The sequence below is a fragment of the Theropithecus gelada genome, chromosome 8 (genome assembly GCF_003255815.1).
Source record: "Theropithecus gelada isolate Dixy chromosome 8, Tgel_1.0, whole genome shotgun sequence".
Lineage (NCBI taxonomy): Eukaryota > Metazoa > Chordata > Mammalia > Primates > Cercopithecidae > Theropithecus > Theropithecus gelada.
Window position 1 is genome coordinate 21,082,486 of NC_037676.1, and position 14,601 is coordinate 21,097,086.

A 14,601-nucleotide genomic window follows, 5' to 3' on the forward strand; every position below is an offset into this window, starting at 1 on the left:
AGAAGAAAATGCCAAGAGAATAAAGGAAAAAATCATGCAAGTCTGTAGTCATCAGTGGCTTCTGGCATCTGGGAGGTTGTGTTCTGATTATCTTGGACATAAATAGTCTATTCATATTATCTTCTGCTTCTGGACCACAACAGTTCTGGAAATCCTGACTCAGCCACTGTTTGTCCATGGCAATGATGTCGGCAGTATGTATCATTAATTTATTCTCTTTAGTGTCAGTAATGGGTGCATGATACAAACATTTACAAAAGTTCTTTTGATAAATCTTCCACAGGGCTCAATTCCTATCTTTAGCTTATAGCCAGGAACTTTAGATGAATGTAAGGAAGAAGCGGAAACCACCTGTGGATCATGGGACTGTAGGCTTTAGTTGATTTATTTATTTATTTATTTATTTATTTATTTATTTTTTGAGACGGAGTCTTGCTCTGTTGCCCAGGCTGGAGTGCAGTGGCGCAATCTCGGCTCACTGCAAGCTCCGCCTCCCGGGTTCACGCCATTCTCCTGCCTCAGCCTCCCGAGTAGCTGGGACTACAGGCGCCCGCCGCTGCGCCCAGCTAATTTTTTCTATTTTTAGTAGAGACGGGGTTTCACCATGGTCTCGATCTCCTGACCTTGTGATCCACCCGCCTCGGCCTCCCAAAGTGCTGGGATTACAGGCGTGAGCCACCGCGCCCGGCTAGTTGGTTTATTATATTAACCAGCATTATCAGAATGGAAGGGAGTGGAATATTCTGTTGCAGAAAGTACATAATGAGTTTTATGAGTAGTTAGTCACTGATTATCGTAGAAGTAAGAATATCTCACAAACAGGGAGGACATTGAGTCTCTAGGACTTTCTTTCATTTATCCTATAAGGTATATTATAAGTTTCACCAATCCAAGTTTACTGAAACCAAGTTTACTGAATCCTTTTTTAGATAGCTATTGTGGCAGTCTTTGTACTTGAATGTATATTTTCTTTTTTTTTTGAGACGGACTTTTGCTCTTGTTGCCCAGGCTGGAGTGCAATGGCGTGATCTCGGCTCACCACAACCTCCACCTCCTGGATTCAAGCAATTCTCCTGCCTCAGCCTCCCAAGTAGCTGGGATTACAGGTGTCCACCACCACACCCAACTAATTGTTTGGTTTTTCAGTAGAGACGGGCTTTCACCATGTTGATCAGGCTGGTCTCGAACTCCTGACCTCAGATCCGCCCACCTCAGCCTCCTAATATTTTCTTTAAACTGAAAGATATTTAAATGTTGAAGTATATTTCTTTTTAACACGTTATTATACATGATTAAATTAGGAAGGCTTAACTTTCCTTATGATTTGTGAGGTTTTTTTTCCCCTTTTAACCCAAATTTAATAAAGCAGAGATTTCTCACAATAGTTTTGAGTTAATTAAAATTCAGAGTATGCCAAACAAAGCTAATAATTTTTATAATCCTTTAAAAAATTTTTAATAAAGTAAAGGACTAAAGCTTTGTTTTACCTAATGGCCATTTAGTATAAACCCAAAGATGTTGTAGGTGTAAAAGACATCTTAACAATTTCTTATTATTTACTTATTTTTTTAGAGACGGTCTTACTCAGTTGTCTAGGCTGGAGTGCAGTGGCTCAGTCACAACTCACTGCAGCCCCAATCTCCTAGGCAAGTGATTTTCTTGCCTCAGCCTCATGAGTAGCTGGGACTATAGGTGTGCACCACCACACCCAACTAATTTTTATGTGTTTTTGGTAGAGACAAGAGTTTCACCAGCTGGTCTCGAACTCCTGAGCTCAAGCAATTCACTCACCTCAGCCTCCCAAAGTGCTGAGATTCTTTTTGTAGGTGTGAGCCATCATACCTGGCCTACTTTTTGCTTTTTGTTTTTTAACTGATGATTCCAAGAGCCTGTTCAGTGTTTAGCACATAGATGTAGATAGCTGTAGTCTTCACTTAAGTTTGAATGAAGTGAGTTATGTGTGGGCTGAGTTCACTCAAAGCTTGCCTCAGCTAGGATTATTGACCATATACCCACTTCACTGGAGAATGAGTATGCCAAGAGACCGAGGGAGAATTTGCAAAATCACTTCTGCTGCAATGTATTTGTTAAAGCAGGTCACTAATGCCAGTTCAGATTCTAGGGGAGAGACATTAGACTCTCCCTTTTTTTTTGAGACAAGGTCTCACTTTGTCATCCAGGCTGGAATGCAGTAGTGCTATCTTGGCTTACTGCAGCCTCAACTTCCTAGGCTCAAGTGATCCTCCTACCTTAGCCCCGGAAGTAGCTGGGACTACAGGCATGTGACACCACATCCAGCTAATTTTTGTTGTCTTTTTAGTAGAGACGGGGTTTCACCATGTTGCCAAGGCTGGACTCAAACTCCTGAGCTCAAGCAATCTGCCTGCCTCAGCCTGCCAAAGTGCTAGGACTACAAGCATAAGCCACTGGGCCTGGCCTTAGACTCTACCTCTTGATAGGATAAAGTCAGGTCACTGCTATGCTTTAAATATGACCTCCAGAAGCGTATGTTGGCTGTTTGGGTGATGGGTATACTAGAAGCCCAGACCTTACCATTATGCAGTATATCCACGTAAAAAACCTACACATATACCCCTTGAATCTAAAATTTAAAAATAAGTATGTGTTGGAAAATTTATCCCAAATGCAATAGTGTTGGGAGGTGGGGCCTAATGAGAGGTGTTTAGGTCATGAAGGCCACCTCTCATGAATGCATTAATATTGATTATAAAAGGACTTGAGGCTGCAAGTTCTATCTCTTGCTCTCTTTTATCCCCTCTTTGCGCTTCCAGTATGGGATGATGCAGCAACCCATGCCAGATGCCTAGCCCCTCAATCTTGAACTTCTTTGCCTCTAGAACTATGAATGAATAAATTTCTATTCATTATAAATTATCCAGTCTGTAATATTTTGTCATAGCAAAGCAAAACAGACCAAGACAGTGAGATTACAGAAGAGTATGTAGAGTGAGAAAAATTACTGCAGCCGTTTTTTTTGGTTTTTGCTTTTTTTAAAAAATTATACTTTAAGTTCTAGGGTACATGTGCACAACATGCAGGTTTGTTACATAGGTATACATATGCCATGTTAGTTAGCTGCACCCATCCACTAACTCGTCATTTACATTAGGTATTTTTCCTAATGCTCTTCCCTCCCCGAGCCCCTGATCCCCTGACCAGTACCAGTGTGTGATGTTCCCCACCCTGTGTCCATGTGTTCTCATTGTTCAGTTCCCACCTATGAGTGAGAACATGTGGTGTTTGGTTTTCTGTCCTTGTGATAGTTTGCTTAGAATGATGGTTTCCAGCTTCATCCGTGTCCCTGCAAAGGACATGAACGCATCCTTTTTTATAGCTGCATAGTATTCCATGGTGTTTATGTGCCACATTTTCTTTATCTAGTCTATCATTGATGGACATTTGGGTTGATTCCAAGTCTTTGCTATTGTGAATAGTGCTGCAGTAAACATACGTGTGCATATGTCTTTATAGTAGAATGATTTATAATCCTTTGGGTATATGCCCAGTAATGGGATTGCTGTGTCAAATGGCATTTCTAGTTCTAGATCCTTGAGGAATGGCCACACTGTCTTCCACAATGGTTTAACTAATTTACACACCCACCAACAGTGTAAAAGCGTTCCTATTTCTCCACATCCTCTCTAGCACCTGTTGTTTCCTGACTTTTTAATGATCTCCATTCTAACTGGCGTGAGATGGTAGCTCATTGTGGTTTTGATTTGCATTTCTCTGATGGCCAGTGATGATGAGCATTTTTTCATGTGTCTGTTGGCTACATAAATGTCTTCTTTTGAGAAGTGTCTGTTCATATCCTTTGCCCACTTTTTGATGGGGTTGCTTTTTTCTTATAAATTTGTTTAAGTTCTTTGTAGATTCTGGATATTAGTCCTTTGTCAGATGGGTGGATTGCAAAAATTTTCTCTTTTTGCTTTTTGAGATGGAGTCTCACTCTGTTGTGCAGGCTGACGATTGTAACTGACTTCAGCCTCAACCTACTGGGCTCCAGAGATCCTTCTGTGTCAGCCTCCTGAGAAGCTGGGACTACAGGCAGATGCCACCACACGTGGCTAATTAAAAAAAAAAAACAAATCTGTAGAGATGGGGTCTCACCATGCTGCCCAGGCTGGTTTCGGTCTCTTGGCTTCAAGCAATCTCACTAAGTTGGATTCCCAAAATGCTGGGATTACAGGAGTGAGTCATCGTGCCTGGCTGGTTGCAGCCATTTTTAGAAAATAAAATGTGCTACAGACATTGTAAGGGCAAAATATTTAACAATAACTGAGATTTCTAAAAATTGAAGATTGGCTAAATATTAATAAATTATGATATAAGTAAATTATATCTACCTAGGAGAAAATTTTTAAAATTTATGGTATTTTAAGGTATCTATGTACGTACTTATGCATTGAGATATTTATCATCAAAATTTTTTACTAGTGCATATAAGTACTTAACACAGTAGCAATTTAATAAAATTATTTGAATGAATTAATTGAGGATACTTTTCAATCATTCATAGTTTTTATGGTGAGAGTTTTCATTTTGTTCTGTCTTATTTTATGTGTATTTTAGTTAGATGTTCACTTAGTCTGTTCAAGATGTGTTTTTTGTTTGTTTGTTTGTTTTGAGACGGAGCCTCGCTCTGTTGCCCAGGCTGGAGTTCAGTGGTGCGATCTCAGCTCACTGCAACCTCCACTTCCTGGGTTCAAGCGATTCTCCTGCCTCAGCCTCCTGAGGCAAGCACGCGCCCCCACGCCTGGCTAATTTTTGTATTTTTAGTAGAGACAGGGTTTCACCATGTTGGTCAGGCTGGTTTTGAACTCGACCTTATGATCCACCTGCCTCAGCCTCCCAATGTTCTGGGATTACAGGTGTGAGCCACCACGCCCGGCCTGTTCAAGATGTTATAAAAAAATGCCTTAGACTGGGTAATTTGTGAACAACAGAAATTTATTTCTTACAGTCCTAGAGGCTGGGAAGTCCAAGAGTCAGGTTACCAGCAGATTCTATGTCTGGTGAGGGCCTGTTCCTTATAGGTGGCACCTTCTGTGTATCCTCACATGGCAGAAGGGAGAAACAAGCTCCTTTGGCCCTCTTTTATAATGGCACAAATCCCATTCATGAGGGCACAGTCCTTATGACCTAATCATTTCCCAGATACTCCACTGCTTAATACCACCATATTGGAGATTAGGTTTTACCTATGAATTTTTGAAGGACACAGACATTCAGATCATAGCAGCTGTTAAGAAACATTGAATCAGAAGTTTCTAGTCATTCTGTTGTTGTTGTTGTTGTTGTTGTTTTGAGACGGAGTCTGGCTCTGTCGCCCAGGCTGGAGTGCAGTGGCCGGATCTCAGCTCACTGCAAACTCAGCCTCCCGGGTTCCCGCCATTCTCCTGCCTCAGCCTCCCGAGTAGCTGGGACTACAAGTGCCCACCACCTCGTCCGGCTATTTTTTTTTGTATTTTTTAGTAGAGACGGGGTTTCACCGTGTTAGCCAGGATGGTCTCGATCTCCTGACCTTGTGATCCGCCCGTCTCGGCCTCCCAAAGTGCTGGGATTACAGGCTTGAGCCACCGCGCCCGGCCTTTTTTTGTTTTTTTGAGGCAGAGTCTCTCTCTGTCACCCAGGCTGGAGTGCAATGATGCGATCTCGGCTCACTGCAACCTCCGCCTCCCAGGTTCAAGTGATTCACCTGTTCCAGCCTCCGGAGTAGCTGGGATTACAGGCCCCCGCTACCATGTCCGTCTGGCTAACTTTTGTATTTTTAGTAGAGACAGAGGGTCACTATGTTGGCCAGGCTGATCTCAAACTCCTGACCTCAGGTGATCTGCCCGCCTTGGCCTCCCAAAGTGCTGTGATTACAGGCATGAGCCACTGCACCTAGCCAGAAGTTTCTAGTCATTCTAAACTGGAAAGTCAACATAATATTTTGAATCAAGCATTTAAAAAATGTCTCCTTTTCATAAATAGTTTATTTTTACATTTTTATCCCTTTCATTTATTTAGGAAAGAAGAATTATGAGTTTTTTTTTTTTTTTAAACAGCTGGCAAATTAGAGAAAATATTTATATAGCTTCTAATAGGCATCTCAAATTATTTTGAAACATTTGGGAATATATCTTCTGTAATGTTTTGCCTGTAATAGTTGAATAGATATTCTCATTTGGTAATAACTTGGAAAATACAGAGTGGCCCATTTAAAATGGACTCTGATTTAAAGGTACTGTTGGAGGCATTGGTGACCGGCCATTTTTCCTTTTAAACAGAGAAAGTATGACAGAATCTATTTTCAAGAAACAGCCATAGCAATATTTTTAGTCTCATATGCTCGCATAGAATTTTGTCACTCCCCACCAGTATATGGAATCTATTTCCACTCTTCTTGAACCTGGGCAGGCTTGTGACTCTTCCAACCAATTGAATATGATGGAAATTATGTGATGTGATTTCAGAGCCTATGATATAAATAGGATACAACTGATCCAGCAATCCCACTACTGAGTATCTATCCAAAGGAAAATAAATCAACATGTTTATTGCAGTACTATTCACAACAGCAAAGATACAGAATCCACGTTGAGTATCTATTAGTGGATGAATGGATAAAGAAAATATGGTATATATACACAATGGACTATTGTTCAGCCATTTAAAAAAACAAAATAATGTCACTTGCAGCAACATGGATGGAACTGGAGGTCATTATCTTAAGTTAAATAAGCTAGGCACAAAAAGACATATCATATATACTCACTTATATGTGGGAGCTAAAAATTTGAACACAGGGAGGTAGAGAATGGAAAAATAGATAATAGAGACTGGGAAGGGCGAGTGGGAGAAAGGGGAAGGATGAAGAGAAGTGAGTTAAAGGGTACAAACATACATTAAGATAGGAGTAAGTTCAATGTTTGATAGCAGAGCAGGATAACTATACCTAACAAAAATCTATTGTACCCAGTTATGAACATCCTAAAGACCCTGGCTTGATACTGTGCATTATATACATGTAATTCCTCATGTACTCTGTAAATTTGCACAAATAAAAAGAGGAAAAAAAAGATACAACTTCTTCCTGGCTCTCTCTTTGTCTTGGGGTGCTTGTCGTTGGAACTAAGTCATACAAAGAGGCCACATGTGGGTGTTCTCATCAAAAACCTGAGCTAAGCTGCGGCCAACAGCCAGTATTAACCATGGTACGAGTGAGAAAGCTTTCAGGTAATTCCAGCCTCAGGCTGTCGAGTGTCCTGCTGAGGCTCCAGAAGTTGCGGAGCAGAGACAAGCCAGGTCCACTGTGCCCTGTCTGAATTTATGGTCCACAGAACCTGTGATAGATAATAAATGATTATTGCCTTAAGCCACAAAGTTTTGGGGTAATTTGTTACATGGCAGTAGATAATTCATACATATAATTTCTAGAAACATATAGGAAAATAAAGATTTGCCAGAAGACACGTATATGTAAATGATATATAAATGATCCCTATGGATCATGTATGATCCATATATATATGATATGGGTGATATATCTAAAATATGGGTTATATATATATTCTCTGCTGTATCATTTATTTATGTTTTCTTTTTTTTAGAGGCAGAGTCTCACTCTGTCACCCAGGCTGGAGTGCAGTGGCTCAGTCGTAGGTCACTGCAGCCTTGAATTCCTGGGCTCAAGCGATCCTCCTGCCTCAGCCTCCCAAAGCACTGGGATTACAGGTGTGAGCCACGATGCCTGGCCCTGCAGTATAATTTACAATTTTTTGAAATAGTCTAGCTATCCAACAATAAGAAAATGTTTAAATAAATTATCATAAGCACAGTATTTTCGTAAATAAAATTTTCTACATTTTCTATATTCAAAAACAAAGTTTAAAGAATTGGTATATAGTCAATTATGTTATAATGATAAACCTAATTGACTTATATATTTACATAAATAAAGATGATTAAGAACAAAAAAGGCCTTACATCTGGTAAAGGACACGTACCCAGAACATACAAGAACTTTCATCAGTCAATAAGAAAACATATTAAATTGAACATTTAAATTTAAATGTTCAAAAGAATTGAACAAGCATGTCCCCAAAGAAGATACTCAAATGGCCGACCATTAAGCAAGTAGAAAGGTCCTCAACATCACTACTCATCAGAGAAATGCAAAGTAGAAAACAGAGATACCAGTAGATGTTCACTGTAATGGAATAAAATTTAGCAGATGAGCAATATCAAGTGTTGGCAAGGATATGAAGTAACTGGAACCCTACCATACCTTGATGGTGTGAAGGTAAAATGGTATCACTTTGTGAACTGTTGGGTGAAACCAATGTTGACCCCATAAACTTTCAGTCTCCTTCCTGGGTATATGCCCAAGAGAAAATAGTGCTTATGTCCACCACAGCACACATAGAATTATATTCATAGCAACTGTGTTCATAATGGCTCAAATTGGAAAGCTGCTCTAGTCAAACACTGTGCTGCCCTTATCTTTATTCATGCAGTAGTACTTAGCATGTAGCTACCTGTGTTTAGTTTAATATGTGTGTTAATGAAAATTTATTTAGGGGATTTCACCCCCCAATTTTTTAACTTTAAAACTATGGTTTAGCATTTCTTAAAACTTTTCTCTTTTTTTTTTTTTTTTTGAGATGGGGTCTCGCTCTGTGGCCCAGGCTGGAGCACAGTGGCGGGATCTCAGCTCACTGCAAGCTCCGCCTCCTGGGTTTACGCCATTCCCCTGCTTCAGCCTCCCGAGTAGCTGGGACTACTGGCACCCGTCACTTCGCCCGGCTAGTTTTTTGTATTTTTTTAGTAGAGACGGGGTTTCACCGTGTTAGCCAGGATGGTCTCGATCTCCTGACCTCGTGATCCGCCCGTCTCGGCCTCCCAAAGTGCTGGGATTACAGGCTTGAGCCACCGCGCCCGGCCAAAACTTTTCTCTTTACATCAGTTTGGTTTCAGAAGACTAAAAGAAAGAGCTTGTTGCACAGATGGCCCAAAGCACAAATTATTAAAATGCTAACTTTTATCTACATCCAGCTCCAAATATTCAAATATTCCCTTACTCCTTGATCATTCTTTTTTTTTTTTTTTTGAGACCGAGTCTCTGTCGCCTAGGCTGGAGTAATAGATATATATGGTCCCCTATTGTAAGGTGATACAGTCATGCATCTGAGAAATGTGTCATGAGATGACTTTGTCATTGTGAGAACACCATGGAGTGTACTTACAGAAACCTAGATGGTATAACTACTACTATACATAGCCTATATGATATTGCCTGTTACTTCTAGGCCACAAACCTGTACAGCAGGTTACTGTACTGAATACTGTAGGCAGTTACAACACAATGCTAAGTATTTGAGTATCTAAACATATCTAAACATAGAGAAAGTACAATAAAAATACAGTATAAAAGATAAAAACTGGTACACCTGTGTAGGGCACTTAACCATGAATGGGGCTAACAGGACTGGAAATTGCTCTAGGTGAGTCGGAGGTGAGTGATGAGTGAATGTGAGGGCCTAGGACATTATTGTACACTACTGGAGACTTTATAAGCTTTATAAACGTTGAACACTTAGGCTACACTAAATTTAAAAAAAAATTTTCTTGGCTGGGCATGGTGGCTCATGCCTGTAATCCCAGCACTTTGGGAGGCTGAGGTAGGCAGATCACTTGAGCCCAGGAGTTCAAGACCAGCCTAGGGAGCATGGCAAAACCCCATCTCTACAAAAAATACAAAAATTAGCCAGGCATGGTGGCGCACACCTGTAGTCCCAGCTACTCGGGAGGCTGAGGTGAGCTAGGAGGTTTAGGGTGCCGTGAGCCATGGTTGCACCATTGCACTCCTGCCTGGGCAACAGAGCAAGATCCTATCTCAAAAACAAAAAAAAATTTATTTCTTCAATAGTAAAGTAAACAGCATACTGTAATTGTTTATAAACGTTTCAATTTTTAAAAACTTTTGGACTTTTTTATAATAACACCTAGCTTAAAACACAAATACATTGTATAGCTATAGAAAATAATTTTTATTGATATCTTTATAGGCTTTTTCTATTTAAAAAGTTTAATTTTTTTTAACTTTTAGAATATTTTGGTAAAAATGAACACACACACACACACACACACACACACTGAGCCTAGGTCTACACAGGGTCAGGATCATGAGTATCGCTGGCTTGCCCCTCTACATCTTGATCCACTGGAACACCTTCAGGAGCAGTAACAGGCATGGAGCTGTCATCTTCTAGGATAACAATACCTTCTTCTGGAAGTCCTCCTGAAGGACCTGCCTGAGGCTCTTCTTGAGGAGATGTCACTCTTTTCAGAAATTGGCCCATGTGTTTTGTTTGGTTTATTTCTATTTTTCATTGTAGATTTGTTTGTAAGCAGTTAATGCAGCATGAACGTTCCTGTGTATTAATGAAAAACTTTCTGTTTTGGGGGCCCATGTTTTCACACTTCTTAAGGAGTTTGTTGAGGTCTGCAAAAGCTCCCAAACCCTTCACTGTGAATTTTCTTGGCGGTTCTTTTTCTTTCTGAAGCAAACTTCTTTCTCTCTTGCTGCTTCTTCAGCTGTGCATTCCCATTCCAGTTCCCACTCAGTCAAATACTGTGACGTTATTGGGGCTATAATGTTACTAGATGACAGGAGTTTTTCAGCTCCATTTAACTACAGTCCATTGTTGACCAAAACATCATTTTGTGGCACACAACTGTATTTAGTTAAGGTTAGGTAGCTGCTATCATTTTTTCGGTGAAATTTAAGTAGTTAAAATGAGTCAAGTAGTAGCTAAAAGCATGATGAAACTTACAATAGCACTTTCTTGTAAATGATACAATATGGTATGGCTAGATTAAGTCTTTTAAAAATACCCATAGATTTCAACTTGGTTCTTAAACTTGGTTCCATAAAGCTGGAAGTGGAACCATTGGACATATATCAGAAATTCAACTGAACGCCTCCTTTGAAATTTATGGTTTACGGACTTGTGGCTCTTCGATCCCAGGGGATCTAAAGTAGACTGTGTTCTAAAGTAGGCACATAACGAGACAACAGCCAATTTGAAAAGATTAAATGAAGTTGCTAATTCTCCATGATATTATATATATAAACTTTGTACCTAATGTAAACTGAAGGTAATTGTTAGCATTTCCAGATTAGAAAACATAACTGGACTTCCCTTATTGTTTTTTTTTTTTGAAACAGAGTCTAGTTCTGTCGCCCAGGCTGAAGTGCAGTGGCACAATCTCAGCTCACTGCAACCTCCATCTCCCAGATTCAAGCAATTCTCCTGCCGCAGCCTCCCAAGTAGCTGGGATTACAGGCGTGTGCCATCATACCCGGCTAATTTTTGTATTTTTAGTAAAGACAGGGTTTCATCATGTTGGCCAGGCTGGTTTTGAACTCCTGACCTCAGGTGATCCACCTGCCTTGGCCTCCCAAAGTGCTGGGATTACAAGCGTGAGCCACCGCACCAGGCCCCTTATCCATTCTTTTATGCTCTGTTACTATAGCAAATTATTCTCAGACACAGCTCCATCCTGGTAGTAGTGTTCTTGTTATTATCAGTAACAAAGTACCTTAAGCTACTGCTTTTGTTTTGTTTTGTTTTGAGACGGTATGTTGCTCTGTTGCCCAGGCTGGAGGTCAGTGGCACGAGCTCAGCTCACTGCAACCTCTGCCTCCGCGTTCAAGCGATTCTCCTGCCTCAGCTTCCCGAGTAACTGGGATTACAGGCCCTTGTCACTACACCTGGCTAATTTTTGTATTTTTAGTAGAGACGGAGTTTCACCATGTTGTCCAGGCTGGTCTTGAACTCCTGACCTCAAGTGATCTGCCCGCCTAAACCTCCCGAAGTGCTAGGATTACAGGCGTGAGCCACTGTGTCTGGCCTAAGCTACTGCCTTTTAAGAATAAAGTATATATACACGGTTCCCCTAATGAGGAACTATAGTGAGGCTGCTATTTTGTTTTTAATTTTTTTGGAGATGGAGTTTTCGCTCTTGTCACCCAGGCTGAAGTGCAGTGGTACAATCTCGGTTCACTGCATTCTCTACCTCCTGGATTCAAGTGAGTCTCCTGTCTCAGCCTCCTGAGTAGCTGGGATTACAGGTGTGCGCCACCACACGCAGCTAATTTTTGTATTTTTAGTAGAGACGGGGTTTCACCCACGTTGGCCAGGCTGGTCTTCAACTCCTGACCTCAGGTGATTTACTCGTCTCAGCCTCCCAAAGTGCTGGGATTACAGGCATGAGCCATGGTGCCTGGCACAGACTTCTAAGACATAGGTGCTATTAGGTCAGTTATATGGGAGAAATAAATACCATTTTAGTATTGTGATTACTTTTCTTTTATTTTCATTAACCATAGTTTCATTTTTAACACCATAGATAGAAAAACAAAGATACTCATATCACCTAGTGTCTTGTTTATAACTTGTTCCCTGAATCAGCTTCAAGTCTTTCATGTTTATGTATAAAACATTATAGGGCTGGGCACGGTGGCTCACGCCTGTAATCCCAACTCTTTGGGAGGCCGAGGCAGGTGGATCACCTGAGGTCAGGAGTTCGAGAGCAGCCTGGCCAACATGGTGAAACCTTGTCTCTACTAAAAATACAAAAATTAGCCAGGTGTGGTGGCATGCACCTGTAATCCCAGCTACTTAGGAGGCTGAGGCAGAAGAATCGCTTGAACCTAGGAGGCAGAGGTTGCAGTGAGCCGAGATCATGTCACTGCACTCCAGCCTGGGTTGACAAGAGCAAGCCTCCATCTAAAAAAAACAAACAACAAAAGCCATTATAATTTATGCACACACAAATCTTTAAAATGACTTTGTGACCTTTTTATACTTAGAATTGATGATTTATGATATATAGTATCTTAGAATTTTTTTCCCACGTACTAGTATTGTGGATGTGAAGTCATGGTGATTTATTAGGTTTAATTTGTCAGGTAACAGGATTGTGTTCTGTTTGTTCTTTATATGTTTAAATATTTTAAATTACTATTTTTTTTTTTTTTTTGTAGCTGTCCCCTTTCCTCCAACCCAACGGCTTACTTTCAAGGAAGTATTTGAGAATGGGAAACCTAAAGTTGATGTTTTAAAAAACCATTTGGTAAAAGAAGGACGACTGGAAGAGGAAGTAGCCTTAAAGATAATCAATGATGGGGCTGCCATCCTGAGGCAAGAGAAGACTATGATAGAAGTAGATGCTCCAATCACAGGTATAAAAAGTATTTGCATTATACTTTTTACAGTATAGATTTGCATGAGCAGTTTTGAGAAATAATTACAAATAACCAGCTAAAAAGTGGTGTGATAATTTTTCTAGAAATTATGAGGCGGTCAGGATTGGTTAGGATATTTGTTGTTAATTGAAGAAATACAATTTTAACTGTCTCATATTTCCAGTAGAACTTTAGTATGAATAGATTGACTACAGTTATACAGCCGTCCTGTCAAAAGCTAGAGTGATTTAAGTTAGAAGTTAAACTGTGATCCTTTTTGGTGTAATGCCCTTTGTCTTCTAAGATATAATTTCTCACCTCACTTTGTAACTTTTTTTCCTAGTGTGTGGTGATATTCATGGACAATTCTTTGACCTAATGAAATTATTTGAAGTTGGAGGATCACCTAGTAACACACGCTACCTCTTTCTGGGTGACTATGTGGACAGAGGCTATTTCAGTATAGAGGTAAAATTAAACTAGATATGTTGGGACTATTATATTGTCTTTTTAAAAAGATGATTTCCATTCTTCAATAGAAATTAAAATGAGAACTCTGGCAGAATTTATAAACTTTGTTACTTTCAAAATTAAAGTAGTAGAAATGTTTTCTTTGATAGAACAGTTATTCCTTTTTCAAAACCAGTAGAAAATCTGACAAATAGGCTATATATTAATATTAACCCAATTTTGCAAATAGTTAAATGTTCACTAACTTTTCCTCTTGAAGACAGTATACAGGATTGTATAAAAATGACATAAATTACTGTTCACCCTAAATGGGGTTTAGATTAGCTGACCTTAATTATAAGACTATAAGATGCTGAGCGGGCCGGGCGCGGTGGCTCAGGGCCGGGCGCGGTGGCTCAAGCCTGTAATCCCAGCACTTTGGGAGGCCGAGACGGGCGGATCACGAGGTCAGGAGATCAAGACCATCCTGGCTAACACGGTGAAACCCTGTCTCTACTAAAAAATACAAAAAACTAGCCGGGCGAGGTGGCGGCGCCTGTAGTCCCAGCTACTCGGGAGGCTGAGGCAGGAGAATGGCGGGAACCCGGGAGGCGGAGCTTGTAGCGAGCTGAGATCCGGCCACTGCACTCCAGCCTGGGTGACAGAGCGAGACTCCGTCTCAAAAAAAAAAAAAAGATGCTGAGCTACAATTAACACGTAGATTAACTGCCAGTGCTAAATAAGCACTAAGCTTTTTGTAGGAATAATGTCTGGTACTGGTGCACATAGTAAGCACTTAACAAATGTTCACTGAAGGGGAAAAATGAGTTGTAGTTAATGAAAACTTATACTTTCCTTTTAAACATTTTTTTTTTTTTTTTTTTTTTTTTTTT

At 40.2% G+C, this 14,601-nt stretch overlaps 1 protein-coding gene across 2 annotated transcripts in view; it reads left to right on the plus strand.

Moving 5' to 3' along the window:
* Nucleotides 1–14,601, plus strand: part of PPP3CC (protein phosphatase 3 catalytic subunit gamma) — a 102,289-nt gene that overhangs the window by 21,866 nt on the left and 65,822 nt on the right. For both annotated transcript variants that reach the window (XM_025394807.1, XM_025394808.1), the window contains exons 2-3: nucleotides 13,058–13,255; nucleotides 13,602–13,726. In XM_025394807.1, coding sequence (XP_025250592.1) covers nucleotides 13,058–13,255; nucleotides 13,602–13,726 — 323 coding nt within the window. The remainder of the gene's footprint in view (nucleotides 1–13,057; nucleotides 13,256–13,601; nucleotides 13,727–14,601) is intronic.